At 45.1% G+C, this 20,738-nt stretch overlaps 1 protein-coding gene across 1 annotated transcript in view; it reads left to right on the top strand.

The window, feature by feature from the left end:
* ELL3 (elongation factor for RNA polymerase II 3) overlaps nt 1–20,738 on the top strand; it is a 202,455-nt gene that overhangs the window by 132,690 nt on the left and 49,027 nt on the right. The window contains exon 5 of the mRNA XM_082256956.1: nt 13,347–13,606. Coding sequence (XP_082113082.1) covers nt 13,347–13,606 — 260 coding nt within the window. The remainder of the gene's footprint in view (nt 1–13,346; nt 13,607–20,738) is intronic.

The raw sequence follows: 20,738 nt of genomic DNA, 5'->3' as shown, positions 1-20,738 counted from the left end.
CTTCTATGCCTCCCGTCCTCAGAGGGGCGTTTCACCTGGGTGACATTGGGGGTTTAGCTGACTGCACCTGCTTTCTGAGAATTAGCTAACAAGCCTCTAGCTGGCTCAGTCTTCTCCCACCTCCACTTGCTCCCTAATTACTCTTTTCAGGGCCCAATTAGCATGTTTGTCTATATCAGTATTCTGCTTCTGCATGAAAGGATTCTTTTGAAAAGCTTGGCAACAGGAAAAAAAAAATGTGAATCAAATAACTTTCAGATCAGTCATTGCTAACCTTAAAGTGGAACTGTACCAGAGTAGACCATTTTGCATGTTGAAATGAGAATAAATTGCACCGTCACGGCAGTATCTGAGCTGCCTTCTTGTCATATATAAAAAACAAATATAGGTAGAAGTAATCAGTGATGTATTATATGTAGAACAAAGGATTAACAATAAAAAGGTCATTGTTATCTGTCAAAAAAAATTACAGCATTGTGCACTAATAATCGAAGCTATTGCAGTGTAAGTTCACTCCATAAACAGAGATCGATCTGAAATTTTCTATCGCTCTAAAGTAGGGCCTTAAATTATGAGTATTCTCAACCAGAATGCAGTTTGCGTTCCCCCTGGGGTGCCATAAATACGAGACCCAGTTTGAATTGAAATAGCTTCATGAGTTGCCATCATCATGGCGGGACGACCACCAGCACCATAATAACCAATGATCCTCTAGGACAGTACCCACAGTGTCATTCATTGCTATGGTGTTGGCAGCTGGCCTACCCACCCGACACTGGTCCAGGGCAGTTGGCATAAAGGGCTGCCCCCAGCATTCATGAGAGAACAGAAGTCTGGCTCCTCAAGACCACCTCCACCTCCTCTGCTGTGTTGTTGGAGCCAAAAGGTAAGGATTGGATGTCAAGAGGGGGCCGTGTGATTGGGGGGCTCCGTGATGGGGGGACTGTATAAGAAGGCAAATGGGAGGAATCTGATGGGAAGACTCTGATGTGATGTAGGAACCTCTGACCGGATGGGGAGACTCTGACATTATGAGGGAATGTGAAGTGGGGCTTTTGATATGAAGTTAATTTCATCAAGGCGGTTGTGTGCATTGTCCCAGGTTGCCCATTGATAAGCAACATTTACGTTGATTGGGGTGCCTTAAGATTTTGCATATTTAGCACTGTCCCCATAGGGCTTGCTATATGAAGACTTGTTGGACCTCCTCTGATTACCAGCACACAGTCATTAGGGAACAGTTCACACATTCATCCTTACTCCCAATGGCTTATTGTTCAATTTACCGTTCCAGGGGTGTTGGTTTTTAGTATTTATTGTAAAACTTGGATGGGAGAAGGGAATTGTGGGATACTCCAACTGGAACTATGTACATTGGATAAGGACAACTCTCACTTGGCCTCAGTAGGTTGCTTGTGGAAGCAGTCTCACTGCTTAAAGCGGAGTTCCACCCAAAAGTGGAACTTCCGCTTTAGGGAGTCCTGACCCCCTGACATGCCACATTTGGCATGTTATTTTTTTGGGGGGGGGGGAGCGGGTACCTAGTTTTGACAGGTACCCGCTCCCACTTCCGCTCGGAGCGCCGCAGCGCGCTGAGCGGAAGTTCTCCTCTCCCCCTCCCTCCCTGCAATCTTCTGGGACATGTCAAAGGTCCCAGAAGATTGCCGGCCAATCATGGCGCGCAGCGCAACTCGCGCATGCGCAGTGGGTACCCGGCTGTGAAGCCGCAAACTATCACAACCGGGTGCCCACAGCAGTGATGCCGGCGCCGAGGGAGAGGATCGAGGCTTCGGGCGGCCGCATCGCTGGACCGTTGGACAGGTGAGTGAATGGCTGGAACTCCGCTTTAAACCATACTGCCACATGTATGGAAATGGTTAAGTCCCCTTGCTCTTTTTCTCTCCAACAATAGACTTGGTGTTCGACATTCTCTTCAGGACACTCACTAGCATCCCCTTTACTGACACCCGTCCACTGACTCTTCTAGCTGCAGGGGTGGCCCCCATCAGGTCAGGCCCCTTGACACAGATCTGTACTCACTGTACTGCAGAATAAGATCCTCCAGTGTCTCCCCTCTCAGTCATCTCCACAGGACCTCTGGGTTCAGTTCCTCTCTAGCTTTCTAAGCCTCCAGGTCAACTACCTGAGGCCGCATGGCACCTCCTACAGAGGAGGAGGCAGCCCCCCCTCCCTCCGGGACTCCATTATCCAGATGAAGGAGACCCCGAGCACATTTGCGCCTTGCTTTTATACAGTACCCCAGCATGCACCAGGGTATTTTCCTCTGCTAAATCAACAGGGCTATATTAATGCCTGTGCACTCATGTTTCAGGTTTCTTCCCAGTGTCCAACATGTCTCCCTATTGGACCAGTGTGAAACACTCTGCAGACAGACTGAGTTGCACCTGAGCACCATGAGCAGACCTCACTAACAGATCCTGCTCTCTGGTAGGCAGTGAACAGTATAGATTTACCTGCAATTCTGCTGGTAAGCTAAAAGGATTCAAAACTATACTCTCTCTCTAGCACCTACCTAGGAGGGTGCTACACATACTTTTAAAGAGTGCCACCATCATCCTCACAGTTGTATTTTTAAGCACATTTGTCCTGCAGTAAAAATGAATTGATGTGGGTTGAAACATACATTTCCATATATTACCTTTATTCCTCAGCTGCTGTAAGCTTACAATTTAAATTTCTACAGTAAGAACTGTCATTACTAAACCTCTTCTGAATCTGTTGGAGATAATTATCTAAAACATGAATGGCTTAAAATGGGCTACAGAACTTTAAATGTTGCCTCAGTCTTCTTCTTGCATAGAGATGCAAACAATTCAACCTTTCATGAGACTAATATCCATCTGGTAATTCTATTTGCTTTGCTGTAATGTTGATCATGACCCATAGGAAGTATTCCTGATCTAAATATTTATTCCAATGTAGTAACTCAGTTATGAAGCCAGAGGACTAGCACGCTAACCAGAAAACAGGCATTTCTCTTTCATTCATTGACAGACATAGCTCCTGATCTTTATAACCATTGGGTTATACTGCCCCTACAGGAGAAGGACACTAGGCAGAAAAAGAATCTGGCTACGCCTATGTGCAATCCCAGGAGGTATTCTCCCTCTTTCTGCTATAGGTACTCAGTTTTTTTTTCTGCCTAGTCAGGAGTAATGGCCTAGTTCCTTGCTGGGATCTCTGGTCCTGGCATTTTTTACTTATTAGATAGAAATTTTCCGTTTTTTTTCCTGTAAGATCTACAACCAACTGCCGGACTGGGCAACAGGCTGGATAATCTAGATCCAGTAGTCACCTCAGTCTGGCCAGCGAGCGCCCGCAGACCTCAGCTCCACACTCGGAGGGGGGCTGGCCTGCGAGTTAAATGCCTTGTGAGGTCGCATACGACCAGGTCTCGGCCTGAGTTGTAGCTTTCCTCCTGGCCAACAGCCCCCTATTTTGACGGAGAGGGGTTCTGCCAGGAGCGGTGCCCACCCGGTTCCTGGTATGGTGAGTAGCTGTCCCCCCTCTCCCCCTGGAGGTGGGCGTGGGCCCCTCTTTGGGACGGTAGGACCCCCGGGCTCCCCCCCTTCCTGTCAGGCACCCCCATTTCATCTGTACCCCATCCTATCCCCCCTCCACTTATGCTGGGGCTGTTTGGGTGGTCCGATCCACCTCTTGGGGTGGGGCCAGGGCACTATACTGGCGATGGGGGCTGGGGGGGTACGCTGCTGGCGACTAGTTGATTGGCTGTGCAGGGGGTGTTTGTACCTGGTGGGGGCTCCTAACAGGACCTCCCATCCTGCCTGGGTCTGTCCTTGAGGCCTAGGGATCCCTCGTGGGTCCCTGGAAGCCTTGCGGTGCCGCGCGGGGCCGCCATTTTGTTGTAGCCTGTGTGTTTCTATGCACGACGGCCATGTTTGTGTAGTTCGGTGGACATTTTGTGGTGGCTTGCCATTGAAAATAGCGGCGGCCATGACAGTGGAGCCCTGTGGGTGGAGAATTCAGCGGTCTGCTCTGCAAGCCTTCAATGTCTTCTCTGATATTTCTATTTCTATGGAGACACACTATTCTGCTTTTTTATACTATTTTTCTGCTTTTTTTTATACTATTATTCAGGGCTTTTTATTCTCAGAGAATAGGTGCAGGAACTCTACTTTTTGAGTCACCCCTTGTCTCCGCCCCCTACCCACCTCTGAGCTCCACCCCCTACCCACCCCCCAGTAACATCCCTTCTAGAGGATACAGAACCAAGTATTATTTTGTGGTGCTAAGTAATTGGTAAGGAATTTTTTATTGATAACAAAAAAAGCAGTAAAATAAATCCCCTGAAGCCAGCAAAAATAGACCCCACCCCAGCAACAGTAGATCCCCTCCAGCAACAAAAGACCCAACCCCACAACAATAGACCCCATCCCAGCCACACTAGATCCCCCCAGCAACAATATATCCACCTAACAACAAAAGACCCCATCTTACAAACAATAGATCCCCGCCACAATAGATCCCTCACACAACATTATACCCTCCCAGCAACAATGGGCCCCTTGCTACAAATTACCACCTCAGCAACAATAGACCCCCCAGCGGCAACAATAGATCTTCCGGCAGCAAGCAACAATAGACCTCTCCCTTAACAGTAGATTCCACCCAGCAACATAAGACACCCCCTAGCATCAATAGACCCCCATGCAAAAATAGATCCCCAGCAGCCAGCATCATAGACTCTCCAGCACCCCTGCCATTACATACTTGCTAGAGGTGCCGGAACTGTTCCCCCACATTCCTACTGAAAAAAAGCCCTGCTATTATTATGAACAAATCCAGTTTGTGTCCAATTATGTACTATGAGAATAACTAAACTAACCCCAAAGACATATGACCTCCGGGTACAATCTACATCTATGGCTCATATACAGTACGTCCTACTTTTCATAGACTCAGCTGTTTTCTGCTATGGGTAATGCTTGCCTTGTAAAATTAAATGTTTGATTTAAAAGAGCTGAGAAGACATTCCATATGTATGTCACAATCCTTTTTTTATGTCTAGAACAGATCATAGCTCCGTCACACCCTGAGTAATAGACTAGGTGACCCAGTTCCTGAGGACAGGTTCTCATTTTTCCACTGACAGATCCTGGTCCCACCTTAAAACACCCCTCACCTTGGCTTTATTAAATCGGAGGTTCTTTTTATTGAATCTTCTCCTGGATTTCTGCATGATTAAGTTTTTATAATGCACACTTTCTTATAAGGATTATTCATAGTAGTCTTTAATGGCTAAAAGCCTTTTTACTTTACGTTGTAGATAAATGAGGTATAACAACCACCTAGGGCGGTAATTATAGACTAACTAGAGCAGTGCTGATCACCATCCATACTTTCCTTTAAAACTTTGAAAACTTTGTTTTTCATTTAAAACTCCAGATATTCATTAAAATTCATGACATCTTTACATAGAACTAAAGGTACCTTGATCTACTTCAATATCATTTTTTTAATTCTCTGCCCCATATAGCACTAGGAGCCATCTAGAGCTCTGTTTCTTTGCATGGCACATACTCACAAAGGGAGACCTCATTAGGATTCCCTATGCTCCTTCATTGTCCAATCACATGATAAAGTTGGTTCTTGACCAGGCTCTATTGTTTGAAGACCATCTCTTGACAAAATTTAAAACTAAGAACTATAGACAAAACTTTTTTTTTTTAAAGAAATGTGGGGTGCGCTAACCAGAAAAACAAATAATTGTGGCAGCACTATGAAATAAAGAGTAAATGTGTGTATAAAAAAAATAGTGCGCTCGACAAATGAACTATACAACAAGGTGCATATATCAATCATACACAATATTGATCGGCAGTTATATTATGAAATAAAAATAAACCACCAAAGTGAACTTACCCTCAGTTTCATTTTGGTAAGAAGCAAATTTTACCATTGGGTGACACACGGAATGTCGGGGTATCACCGAGATTGGGATTCTTTTGGTCACTTTATTAAATCATAGTGGAAGTGGATTCTGGTAAGGGGCCACTCCATTTTTTTCATCTGAATCACGTGGTGTTGGTCTTTCATTGGAAGATTGGAAGAAGTCACCCTATACATTATATTCATTTGAGAGACTCTTTGACTAGAGACTTAGGCCTCTTTCACACGGGCATTCCGTATTTCCGTATATCACCCCATCCGTTTGCGGGGGATATACGGACATAATGCATGTCAATGGGATTTGCGTCCTTTCAGTTCCGTTCCATTTTTTTGGGATCGGGACAGAACCCTATTTTTCTTCCGTTTAAAAAACGGAAAGGATGCAAAATCGGATGTCAGCGGTGTCATCTGCTGACATCCGCAATCCCATTGACATACATTATGTCCGTATATCATCCGCAAACAGATGGGATGATATGCGGACATACAGAGTGGATGACACAAGTGTCATCCATGTCCGTAAAAAATAATTAAAAAAAAAAAAGTGCCGGAGCAATACGGTCCGCTCCGTGTGAAAGAGGCCTTATTTTCATTTGCACTGCTGTCACTTTGGTGGTTTATTTTTATTTCATAATATAACTGCTGATCAATATTGTGTATGATTTATATATGCACCTTGTTGTATGGTTCATTTGTCAAACGCAGTATTTTTTTTTTTATTCAAAAACTTTTTTTTTTGTTTTGGATAGAATAAGGGAGGGTTCTATTGTAGAGATTTACCTTCACTTCCTGTCCCATAGCCAAAACAGGAAGTGAGAGCAAATCTCTGCAAATTAAGGGAATCCCTTGGGCCCCACCTAATCCACCGGAATTAGTGTCCCCATTTTTCAAAATTGTCGCCCTTTTTTTTTTGTTTGTAACTAAAAAAAAAACTTCAGAGGTGATCAAATACCACCAAAAGAAAGCTCTATTTGTAGGACATCAATTTTATCTGGGTACAGCGTCACACGACCACGCAATTGTCAGTTAAAGTAACACAGTGCCATATCGCAAAACATGGCCTGGTCATTAAGGGGGTAAAACCTTCTGGGGCTGAAGTGGTTAAAGGAAGTGGGGAAAATAACTTCTACAGACAGGATCAACAAATAAAAGTAGGTTGCGGAGGGACCCAGAAAAACAAAAAGGGGTGTGTTAATGCCAAGGACAGACTGCATCACAAATGCCTTGGTTTTATTTTGCCCGTGGTTGCACTTTAGGAAGACTCCTACTTTCAAGACGTGAAAATAGATTGGGTAAATCCACAGCGGGATGGAAAGCTTTCTCCTGTTGATAAACATTCTGAAAACGCAGGTATTATGAGGACTTGACAGTGGGTGCAGTCTGGGTTCCAGAAGGCAGAACTTGACCATGAAGAACAAGTTTAGCTGGTCTGAAGAGTTTAACAAAGAATATGTCAAACTAGATGGATGAGTGAAAGCGTTGCCGGAGTTAGGTTGTAACATGCTCTAGCTGTACATAGTGTGGAAAGTGAGAGTGTTGGGACTGATTGTGTGAGATATAGTCAGATTAGGACGGGCGTCCCTGCCTTTCCAACACAAATCCAGAATGGGATACAATTATGAATATGCCTGGGTGTGCCAAAGAATTTATTCATTACATAACGTTGATGTTTCTACATTTGGCCTTATGTAGCACAGGGCCTGCTAAATAGTGACTTGACGGGCTCCTCTGATTACCAGCATACGGTTACCTTTAGATAACGTCCCTGGATCCCTCCTTGCACCTGATGGCTCGTCACACAAATGAACAGTCTAGGGGTGTTGGTTTTTTGTTATTTGTGATTTGGATAGGAGAAAGGAATAGTGGGATACTCCGACTGAACTATTCACATGGGTTGAGGACTTCTATCTTCAGAACTTTCATATTAATTAGGAACAGCCAGGCTGTTAATCCACACTGCCACAAGTGTAGATGGGGTTAAGTCTCTTGCTCTCTTTACTCTCTGACAAGCGTTACTTGGCCGTTGCCGGAAGCAACCACTGCTGTAACTCAGGAAAACCCGGACGAGCCCCCAAATGTAGCACTGTCCTTGCAGAGCATGCTGTATGATGACTTGTTGGGCCTCCTCTGATTACCAGCACACAGTCTCCCAGGGTACAGTTCACACATTCATCCTTACTCCCAATGGCTCGTTGCTCAATAAACAGTCCAGGGGTGTTGGTTTTTAGTATTTATTGTGGAACTTGGATGGAAGAAGGGTATAGTGGGATACTCCAACACGAACTATGTACATTGGATAAGGACAACTCTCACTTTGGCCCCACCAGGTTGCTTGTGGAAGCAGTATCACTGCTTTAACCATACTGCCACATGTATGGAAAGGGTTAAGTCTCCTTGCTCTTTTTCTCGCCAGCAATAGACTTGGTGATTTACATTCACTTTAGGACACTCACTAGCATCCTCTTCCCACTGACTATCTTAGGAGCAGGGGTGCCCCCCCTCAGGTCAGACCCCTTCAACCCCCTACAATCACTTTAACCACTTGCCAACCAACCGCCATAGTTTTACTGTGGCAGGTCGGCTCTGTCGTGCGAAACTACGTACATGTATGTCGCTTCGTGGGACCACTATCGGGGAGCATGCGCGCCGCCGAAAGGCACGTGCCGATTGACCACGGGGAGCCAATCAGCGGGCCTGGGTACTTGCAATTGCTCCCCGTGGAGACAGAACAGTGCTGTAAACACGGCAGACCGCTGTTGTCAGCAATGAACACAGAGATCCTTTGCTCCTTTTATTTAGGAACACAGGTATCTGTGTTCATTCAGCAATCCTATACTCCACACAGTTAGAAAGCACCCCCTAGGGACACATTAAACCATTTGATCACCCCTGGTGTTAACCCCTTCCCTGCCAGTGCCATTAGTACAGTAACAGTGAATATATTTTTAGTACTGATTACTGTAGTAATGTCACTGGTCCCCTGTCAAAAATGTCAGTTAGGTGCCCAATCGGTCCGCCGCAATGTCGCAGTCCCGCTAAAAATCCATGATCGCTGCCATTACTAGTAAAAAAAAAATAAAAAATAATAAAAATTACATAAATCTTTCCCCTGGTTTGTAGACAAGATAACTTTTGCGCAAGCCAATTAATATACACTTATTGGGATTACTTTTTTTTACCAAAAATATGTAGCAGAATATATATTGGCCTAAAATGATGAAACAATTAGATTTTTAAATTTTTTTTATTTTCACAATTGTCCATTTTTTTCTTTGTTGTTTATAGCGCAAAAAATAAAGATCGCACAGGTGATCAAATACCGCCAAAAGAAAGCTCTATTTGTGGGAAAAAAAGGACCTCAATTTTGTTTGGGTGCAGCATCGCACGACCTCACAATTGTCAGTTAAAGTAACGCAGTGCTGTATCGCAAAAAATGGCCTTGTCATTAAGGGGGTAGAACCTTCTGGTCCAGAAGTGGTTAATTATCCATATATTCCAAGGTAAGATTATATAAATTTTGTTACAAAGCCAATGCGTTTTAAGGCTTAACACTTCCCCTTCATCAGGGCTAAAGAGAAAGCAAGATAAAATAAACAATATCAAATACACTGAGAATCCAAAAATGCAAGCCACTAATAATTATAAGTTGACCTAATCTAAAAAGTAGTTAAAGTATCTATTATACTAGTATCAATATACTAGAAATTATCTTACGGGTAAATCCAATTATCACAAACGTTTTAAGTTCAAAAATATAAGTAAATAGCATATTTATTGAATAGATAAAATATTCCAAAATATCTGTATAATGTACTTAAATAATAAAATGAATAAAATATCTTTGTATAATCATTCCAAAAAAATAGTATCAATGATGCCAATTGATAAAGTTATATCTTATGATGTAATCATGTATCATTTCATAAAATACTATATTATATCAAATTCAATAAAATAATGCAGTGTGATCATTTAAGTTACATTATGTGCCTAATAGTTCTCTGAGACTTTATAACATACACGTTCGGTCTTGGCGGCCAATTTGTGCATGGAACTAGGTAGAATCAAGTATTCAGAGAGGTATTGTTATGTAGTTGTATGGATGGAGTTGGCTGTGGCGCCTCTGACCCTTGACACAGTTTGTTCCCATTGGGGTGTCTGGGTCGAAGGACTGCCACAGACGCTATGGATTGTAATGACATAACTGTGGCTTGTGTAGCAACTGTTATAATTCAGGTTATTTGTTATACACTAATGGCACTTTTCCATTGCAAGTACCGGCTCGGCTCCACTCAGCCCTGCTTGGCTCGGTTTGGTTTTCCACTGCATGGTACTGCATGGTACGGTGTTGGAACGGTTCGGTGCGCTTTCATACGGTTTGCTTTTCCACTAAAGTAAAGTGGGTGGGATAACAACGATTCTCTGACCAATCAGTGGCTAGTAGTGACAAACAGTCAAGGCCGTACCGTTTGGTTCCATGTAGTGGAAAAGCGCCGCCGTACTGTTCCGTACCGAACCGTTCCAACACCGTACCATGCAGTACCATGTAGTGGAAAAGCGCCATAAGGTAATGTACTTCCAAGAATACTCCAATATTGTTCTTGTTATATTTTTGTATATGCCTTTCTGCGAAACTATTCGAAAGAAAATGAATGCGGTATGGTTGTGTAAAATCAGTATCACTTCTACCAGGATAACTATCTCCATTAGTATAAGAATAAAATATTTAAATTGTATTGCAGTAGTCGCCATATTCATAGTTGCATGCTTTGTATAAATGTATTTGCAAAATGTTGAGTAGTAGATTTTTGTATTTTTAGGTTCTCAGTGCATATTATATTGTTTATTTTATGTTGTTTCTTCTTTAGCCCTGATGAAGGAGGAGTGTTGATCCCTGAAACCTTTTAGCTATGTGACAGATTTTATATCATCTCACCTCGGGATAAGTCTGTGTCAGGGCGATGACATTTTAGTGTGGTTCTTCTATCTTGAATTCACACCAGATAAAACCAAACTTTCATTATCTGCCTGTTTGCAGATTTGAATCTGATTGCCGTTTGGTATCAGTTTGATAAATAAGGCATGTTATTATTGTTTGATTTTCTCAGACAGCTGAAAACCCCTAAGGCTCCTTTCACACGGCCGCTCCGTGTGAAAGGTCCGCTGCGGGACTTTTTTTTTTTTTTCCACGGAGCGGATGACATTTCTGTCATCCGCTCCGTGTGCCCGCATATCATCCCATCCGTTTGCGGATGATATGCGGACCTAATGTAAGTATATGGCACTGCGGATGTCAGCGGATGACACCGCTGACATCCGATTTTCCTTCCTTTCCGTTTTTTACACGGATGGAAAAATGGGGTTCTGTGCCGTTCCAAAAAACGGAACAGAACTGAAAGGAGGAAAATCGGATGTCAGCGGATGGTATTCCGCTGACATCCGCAGTGCCATTCACTTACATTGATGTCCGCAAATCATCCGCAAAAAAATAGGATGATTTGCGGACACACGGAAAGCAGCGGAGCGGCCGTGTGAAAGGACCCTAAAGGTTGTGTCATTTGATGGGTAGGGAAGATACAACACTCTTCTGCCAAATACAGACAGCAATGTAATCTTTTTTTGTAAACAGAATATTTATCCTGTTCTATTCCCTTTATACATTTATTGAGTGTTGTGGGAAATGTTCACCTTTTGATTTTGGTCATAGGACAAGTCAAGAAACGAGTAGAGCCGGGGTCTCCAAACTTTCTAAACAAAGGGCCAGTTTACTGTCCTTCAGACTTTAGGGGGGCCATATTTTAGCCATCAGGGGTACAAAATGTCCCAGCATCAGTGGGAGTAAACAATCCCCCATGATTGGTGTCATTGGTTGGAATTGTGCCCCACTATTCGGGTCATTGGGAGGAATAGTGCCCCATTATTTGGGTCATTCGGCCCCATTGTTGGTGTCATTGGTAGGAATTGTGCCCCACTATTCGGGTCATTGGGAGGAATAGTGCCCCATTATTTGGGTCATTCGGTCCTATGATTGGTGTCATTGGTTGGAATTGTGCCCCACTATTCGGGTCATTGGCAAGAATAGTGCCCCATTATTTGGATCATTCGGCCTCATTGTTGATGTCATTGGTAGGAAATGCACCCCATCGATGGTGTCCTTGGGAGAAACTGTACAATTAATTGGTGTCAGTGAATAAAATAGTGCCCCAAGGGCCAGATTAAAGCAAGCAAAGGGCCGCATCTGGCCCCCAGGCCACAGTTTGGAGACCACTGTAGTAGAACAATGCTAACTTATCCACCATTATTATTTTACTGCAAGAGGGCTGATAGTCCAAACATGACAGTAAGGCTCGATTCACATGTATGCATTTTTAGCCGCATACGATTCGCATGACCTGTAAATCAAACGGTCCTTCAATAGAGCCGGTTCACACATGTCCGGGGCGGCTGCGGTCAGTTTCTGAAAAGGATTCTGTGCGATTTTGGGTCCTGTTTAGGTGCAAATTCAAGTAAAAATGCGCAACTTAATCACACCTGAATGAGTGAACAAAACTGCACCGGACTCTGAACTGCAAATCGCAGCCGGACTTGTGTGAGCCTAGCCTAAAGCTAACGTGTTTCGACTGCTTATATGAGTAACACCTTACCATCTGAAATGTCATGTTGCAATAAAACAATAATGGAGGTACAGTTACCATGTGCCGACATATCTCTACTGATTGAATTGCTGCGTGGCTTGCGGGTGCCTGGCCATGCACCGGTGTCCCATTCTGATTGGATTGGGTAGGGTGGAGGTTTGAGCACTCTCAATCCTTGTAAAGTGCTTTGTGAACCTCTAGGTTTGGTCTAGGAGGTCTGATGAAGGAGCTGTGCATGCTCTGAAACATGTTACCATCCACCCGCTTTTGACAATCAGCTACGTGAGTTTCAGCGTGGTTACCGGAAGCCCTACCACACTGTGTGCTTGCCGACACATGAAGCAGTCTCCCGGACACTGGATTACCGAGCATTGGCTCCTCCGGCTTCTAAGGCATGCTGTTTTGATTTTAACTTCCTGTAAGTTGTTTTAATATCTCTATGCTCCAATAAATGGTCTATGTTGCACTTAGAGGCGCCTTGTTCTTCTCCAATGGTATTTATGTACTGCATGGGCTATTTTTTGATAAATGCAATGGGCTGCCTGATTGGTTACAAATGGTGTTACAAACAGAATAGATTGTTTTAGGTTTGTCTTAATATTACAAAGTTTTTGCAAATCTAAAGAAGAGTGTGTAGAGATTGCATAGTATATGGCCAACTCAAACCTGCTTTACCCTAAAACTTTACCACTTGGGTGAGAGTCTCTCACAACTCATGGTGGTATTTCCATATCTGTATGTACTCTATATTCAAGCTGTGTTGTTTCTTTTTTTTTCTAGGTAAATGTGTCAAGATCCCAAGCAAAATGAGCGTGGAGTCCAATACAGAGGATTCCCCATCTAGTCACCGTCCACCTGTATTTCTAACACCAGCGGCCAAAAAGTGCAACCGGGTTAATGGTGAAAGAAGACCGCTGCAAGAGTGGCTTATCCAACTGCTAGCCTTGAAACCTTACCGAAAACATGACCTCATTCTGCGCCTAGAAAAATCCAACACCTTCCCCAGAGATCAGGCAGAACTGTTGTCTGCGCTGGATGTGGTAAGTCCTACGAATAGTGAGCCCTTTGCTGTTACAATAAGTTACATTTCCCCCCCAAAATCAGAGCTTTTAACAAAAATATCTAACTTCAACCTGGCCAAGCCTCCGGATCCCGCTGTACATAGCAGCTGTGATGTGCCAGTAGCGCTCTGTACACCACTAGTCACAACTTTGTGACCACACTGACCAATGAGAAGCACTTCTTTCTCCTAAAACACCATACAGGAATAGAAAGCCCCATATGCACTTCTCATTGGTCAGCACAGTCATGTGGCTGCACTGACCAATGAGTGTTTGCCATTGTGAGCATTATGATGTATACTCACTCTGGGGTTGTGTATAGCGGTGTACAAACCGATACAATGGCAGCACGGGTCAGCACAACCGCTATGTGCAGCAGGGTCCAGAGGTCTACCCAGGGTGTTTTGTGTTAATTCACTTTTTCATTTTTCATGAAAAGGTGAACTTACCCTTTAAAGCTCAACTCCAGGAATCTTTTTATTGTATACTTTTATTGGTCCAGCTTGACACAACGTACTATACATTTATTATACCTGAAGTACTGCTGGTAAAGCAGATAATCACTGTAGTAGTTGGTGGTACTACAGTGATGGTCGTGATCCTCATGCTCTATGCTAGGGATCCTCAAACTACGGCTCTCCAGCTGTTGCGGAACTACACATCCCATAATGCATTGTAAAACTCTGACATTCACAGACGTGACTAGGCTTGATGGGAATTGTAGTTCCTGAACAGCTGGAGGTCCAACGTTTGAAGACCCTTTCTCTATGCGAACAGCTGCTGTACTGGACAGGGAGTGACTCATACAGCACTGCCATCATTCATAGAATGCCTTGTATTTTTTAATGAATGCAAGGCATTCTCTGATTGGATGAGGGGGATATCATGACATTGTTGCCTCTCCTCTCCACCTCATGCAATCAGAGAATGCCATGTATGCAGTGAACAAATACATTCTACAAAGGCATTCTACAAATGGTGGTGATTGTGAGCTATCAGCCCCTGGGTTCAGTGTGCAGAAGGGAAGCCGTTCACAGGGCCAGCGTTAGGGGGGGGGGGACCAAACTGGACAACTGCCCAGGGCCCCGAATGTCCAGGGGCCCCGGGTCACTGTCAGCAGCGGGCTCCAGGGGCAGACTGAGCGGTCGCTGGTCGGGCACTTCGGACGTGAAGGGAACCCGCCGCCCAGTACAGCACTAATTCACCCGATGTTGTCTCAGAGACAACATCGGGCTATCGGGAACTGCCGCTCGGCGACCAGCGCTATGGAAGTGGGAGGAGGGGAGGGGCCCTGCGGCCGCCGCTATAGAACTAGCAGGCGGGGCCCGGCGGCCAGTTCTATATTGAAGTGTGAGGAGGGGAGGGGCCCGGCGGCTGTCTCTACTGAAGTGGGAGGAGGGAAGGGACCCGGCGGCCAATGGCATTGAAGTGGGAGGAGGGGGGGGACCTGGCGGCCGTGCTATGGAAGTGGGAGGAGGAGCCCGGTGGCCAGCGCTGCATCTGTGGGAGGAGGGGCCCGGCGGCGCTGCCTTTCTATGGTGTCCTCATAAGTGATGACAGAGGTCGGTGAGTAGATAATAAGCAAGCCCAGCTAACTACCACATCCACTAACACCCCCACCAACATGTGATCTCCCCTAAATTTACCATAGTGCCAGTGGTGAACTTGGGGGAGATCACATATTGGTGGGGGTGTCAGTGGTGAATTGTGTGGTGGGGGAACGACGACACAGCAGTGGTGAACTTGGGGGACATCACATATTGGTGGTGGTGTGGGGGGTATGACACAGCAGTGGGGAATTTGGGGGACATGATCACATATTGGTGGGGGTGTCAGTGGTGGTGTAGGGGTGGGTATGACACAGCGGTGGTGAGTTTTGTGGGGAAATCACATATTGGTAGGGGGTCTATTGCACAAACCCCCTACTAATATGTGATTTCCCCACAAAATTCACCACCGCTGTGTCATTCCCCCCCCCCACCACCACACAATTCACCACTGACACCCCCACCCTAATATGTGATCCCCCCACCAAATTCACCACACCTTCCCGTCCGCCGTCAGAGAAGAGGCAGCGGGCGGCGCCGACCGAGTCGCAGCGCCATGGAGGAGGAAGAAGTCGGCTCCCGAGCAGCACGGTCGCCAGGGAGTCGGGACGGTGACGGGCGGCGCGCATGCAGGTCGAGACGAGGACTTGGAGGGAGAAGACGTCCGACCGAGTCCCGAGCAGCACGCCAGACACGGTGACGGCGGTGGCACCAGAGGTAAGTGAAGTCCTCCGGGGGGGGGGGGGGGGGGTCACGCATTGATGGGGACATGCTGGACACTGCATTGATGGGGGACATGCTGGTCAGGTCACTGTGCAATGAATGGGGACATGCTGGTCAGGTCACTGCATTAATGGGGGACACGCTGGTCAGGTCACTGCATTAATGGGGGACATGCTGGTCACTGTGCATTGATGGGGGACATGCTGGTCAGGTCACGGTGCATTGAATGGGGACATGCTGGTCAGGTCACTGTGCATTGAATGGGGGACATGCTGGTTAGGTCACTGTGCATTGAATGGGGACATTCTGGACACTGTGCATTGATGGGGGACATGCTGGTCACTGTGCATTGGTGGGGGACATGCTGGTCACTGTGCATTGAATGGGGACATGCTGGACACTGTGCATTGATGGGGGACATGCTGGACACTGTGCATTGATGGGGGACATGCTGGACACTGTGCATTGATGGGGGACATGCTGGTCACTGTGCATTGGTGGGGGACATGCTGGTCACTGTGCATTGGTGGGGGACATGCTGGACACTGTGCATTGATGGGGGACATGCTGGACACTGTGCATTGATGGGGGACATGCTGGACACTGTGCATTGATAGGGGACATGCTGGACACTGTGCATTGGTGGGGGACATGCTGGACACTGTGCATTGGTGGGGGACATGCTGGACACTGTGCATTGATGGGGGACATGCTGGACACTGTGCATTGAATGGGGACATGCTGGTCACTGTGCATTGAATGGAGACATGCTGGTCACTGTGCATTGATGGGGGACATGCTGGTCACTGTGCATTGTGGACACTGTGCATTGATGGGGGACATGCTGGTCACTGTGCAGTGAATGGGGACACGCTGGTCAATCTTGAACCAACCTAATGATTGTTTGTTAAGTCACGCAATTTTTTTACAGCGTTTTTTGCCGCAAAGCAATGCCTATTACATTTTTCTGTTTGCGCCCCCCAAAAAAAAATTTTGAGCACCAGCCGCCACTGGTAATTCGTATGTGTCCTGGATTAAAGGGGTGAGGTAGCAACCCTACCCCACCTAGACCTGGCAATTTACTATTGTAATGCTCTGGTTTTGTCCATGTATGATTTTTGTAATGCACTGGTCTTGGTTTGTGAATTATTTATATTGCACTTGTTTATAAATTATTGCACTTTTGTTCCTTGTATCTAAAGATTGTGTAGGGTGTCTGGAGGCGGGATGTGGGTGTGTCTGGAGACGGGGCAAGGGTGTAACTGGAGGCGGGACATGGGTGGGGCCTGGAAGGGGGCCCTTGATTTATTTTGCCCGGGGGCCCTGAGGGTTCTCAGTCCGCCCCTGGCGGGCTCCATTTTACAAAGGGGCCACGTCACTGTCAGGAGCCCATAGCACCGATCTTACAGATTCCTAGCGCACCTGTGGAAGGACACGGCCCCTCTCTTCCCTTTCCCTTGTCGGTTGGTGCAATTGGGTGCCGCGCAGCATATAACCATATATGGCGCCTATATTTTTGGTAGAATATAAAAAAATTTGGGGCCCCACTTTTAGGTTTGCCCAGGGCCACACTTTGTCTAAAACCGTCCCTGGTCGTTCGAATAGAACCTCAGCAGGTCCAGAAGTTTGCAGCTATCACCATATACACTGTATATAAACCATCCAGACATGACAGTAATGCTGGAGCTTTAATAAAGTAACACAAGCTGACAATATAATAAGTCTCAATGCCTCTTTTGTGTATTGTGACTCTCTGAAGACCCACTCCTTACTCTTACCATCCGTCTTATTATTAACTTTACGTTTGACATAATTAATGAGCATGACTACAGCACTGATTGCTTCTCAAGGGACTAGCAGTTTTCTGCCATACAACTCCACCTAGAAACACAACTGTGTCCCTTTAAAGAAAAATGGTAAACAAAGATATTTTAAACTAAAACATGATAAGAAGTTGTTCAACTAATGACACGTTTCCACTCCTTTAGGGGTAACTGGAGGGCTGGACATGTCATACCATAGAGATCTGTAGTTTCAACATGTTTTGCCACTTGCCGACCGCCAGCAGTACATATACTGCGGCAGGTCGGCTCTGTCCCGCGAAACAACGTAACTGTACATCGCTTTTCGGAACCGCTAGTGGGGAAACGCACCACTGGGGGCGCGCACACTTGCCGATTCGCCAGAGGGTGAGCCAACCTGCAGATCGCTCCTTGTGGAGACAGAACTGCGGTCTGCCTTTGTAAACACGGCAGACTGCTGTACTGTCACTGATCCTGGGTTCCTGGGTTTATTTAAGAACACAGGTCTGTGTGTTCATTCAGTGAATACAACCCCAACACAGTTAGAAAGCACCCTCTAGGCTCACACTTAACCCTTTGATTGCCCCCAGTGTTAACCCCTTTCCTGCCAGTGTCATTAGTACAGTAACAGCAAATAAATAAAATGGTCTCACACAGTCCAATGTAAACACCTCCATCCCGAATCAATACAAGAAAAAGAGGGGGGTGCCCTTTGGGTGGGACTTTATATGAGGTGTAAACAATCAGTAACCATAGTAGTAAGATGGCAAAAAGATGACAGATTTTATTGATGCAGTCGTACATAAATTGTATCAACAATGGTAAATATACAGTGCAATGGGCATGTAACATAATAACATCAACAGTAACAAATATATATCATGAATTGAACTCATATATTGTAATAACTCGACGCGTTTCGTGAGTCTTGAGTAAGCTCACTCATCAGGAGTATATATGAGATAAAATGTATCTAAAAGTAAGGCATATTTTTAGCACAGCTTACTGTACTAATGTCACTGGTCCCCCCAAAAGTGTCAAAAATGTCAGTTAGGTGTCCGATCTGTCCGCCGCAATGTCGCAGTCTTGCTAAAAAAATCGCTGATCGCCACCATTACTAGTAAAAAAAAATAAATAGATAAAAATGACATACATACATACATATTTTTAGCACTGATTACTGTAGTAATGTCACTGGTTCCCCCAAAAGTGTCAAAAATGTCAGTTAGGTGTCCAATCTGTCTGCCGCAATGTCGCAGTCCTGCTAAAAATCACTGATCAGCTCACCACTATTACTAGTAAAAAAAATAAAATGTAATAAAAATTACATAAATCTTTCCCCTAGTTTGTAGACTCTATAACGTTTGCACAAACAAATCAATATACACTTATTTGGATTTTTTTTACCAAAAATATGTAGCAGAATACATATTGGCCTAAAATTATGAAAAAAATTAGATTTTTAATTTTGTTTTATGGGAATGTTATATAGCAGAAAATAAATTTTTTTTTTTTTTTTAATTTAATTTTTTTGTTAATAATAGCACAAAAAAATAAAAATCGCAGAGGTGATCAAATACCACCAAAAGAAAGCTCTATTTGTAGGAAAAAAAGTACATCGATTTTATTTGGGTACAGCGTCGCACGACCGCGCAATTGTCAGTTAAAATAACTCTGTGCAAAAAATTGTATCGCAAAAAATGGCCTGGTCATTAAAGGGGTAAAACCTTCCGGTCCAGAAGTGGTTAAAGGAATTTGAGGATATAGTGTATATACTGTATATTATTCTGAGGATGCCTCTATTGTTTCCTATTGAATCTGTGCAGTTACAGTAACCAGTATTTATTGCCAATCACAATAAAGTGCAGTATTTTAGTTCGGAGTTTGGAGTACTTGGGATATATAATCTAAATATTCTATACATGAAATGAGTCTTATACTTAAAGCAGACCATAACCCACTATAGCCACCTGCACTCCCTCCCTTCTTCACAATAAAAATCAACACATTTTTTTTAATTATTTTTCTTTGTATACTTTTTAAACTATTTTGAATGCCCCTTCCCCAGCCAGTATGCTCCCCTAGCCAAAAATGCCATGTCCCTGCTGCTCCAGAAGCCTCCTAAGAAACAATATCACATATCCCATAAGGCTACAGTAGTAGGGACTCACGGAGGCCGGTGGATGGAGCTAGTGCACATCATTGTAAGCTGGCTGGTTGAACCCAGAAGAGCCAGTTGGCTTCCAATGATTGAGGAGGACCCAAATGGTGATGGGAGACCTGGAAGTGGTGATGGGAGTTGCTGCGCCTAAATAGCTGCTCACAGAAGGACAATGTTGGATCCTCTGGGCAGGTGATTACCTGAATTAGGGATGACATTGCATGACAGGTAAGTGCGGATTAATGAAAAAAGTGAAGTTCCCCTTGAAAGTGGCTCCAAAACAAATGGCTCACCTCTCATCCGGCATTGCTATATCAGTCGCCACTAACATCATTTCCCAGTCTTTTTCTGGGTTTGGCTTCTTTGGCAATTTAGATTGGCCATCCTGAGATTACATAACTCCTGTACATGCATAAGGGAGTTCATTCTTCCCAGTAGCCCTCAAATGTGGGGAGTGTACATTGTGCAACGCATGCACAGCTCAGTTTACCCTGTAAAGAAGTTTGTGATAGGAAGTCTCTTCTGCAACCAGAAAACCTTTCTGCTCACAATTTTTTTTTTTTTCATGGCAAAGTTGCACTTTAACCACTTGCCGTCTGCTCACTAGAGCTCTACTGCGGCAAAGTGGTTCGTTATCGTCTGGCGACGTAGACCTACGTCGCCAGACACTCCCCTTTCTCGGCGGCGTGCGCGCGGCGCCGGAGGCTCGCTCCCGCTGTTTTTAGTCATAGCGGGAGTCGGGCCAGGGGAGGAGCAGCGGCGATCGCCGCTGCTCTTCCCCGATCGTCGGGGAATCTAGTTTGGAGATCCGCCCGCCTGTGTAAACAGAGCGGGCGGATCTCCTAAGTGACAGGCAGGGTCAGATTGCAGGGTTCAGC

Source organism: Pelophylax lessonae (genome assembly GCF_965119305.1).
Source record: "Pelophylax lessonae genome assembly, chromosome: 4".
Taxonomy (NCBI): domain Eukaryota; kingdom Metazoa; phylum Chordata; class Amphibia; order Anura; family Ranidae; genus Pelophylax; species Pelophylax lessonae.
Note: the sequence above shows the minus strand (reverse complement) of the source record. Positions and strands in the feature narration are given on the sequence as shown.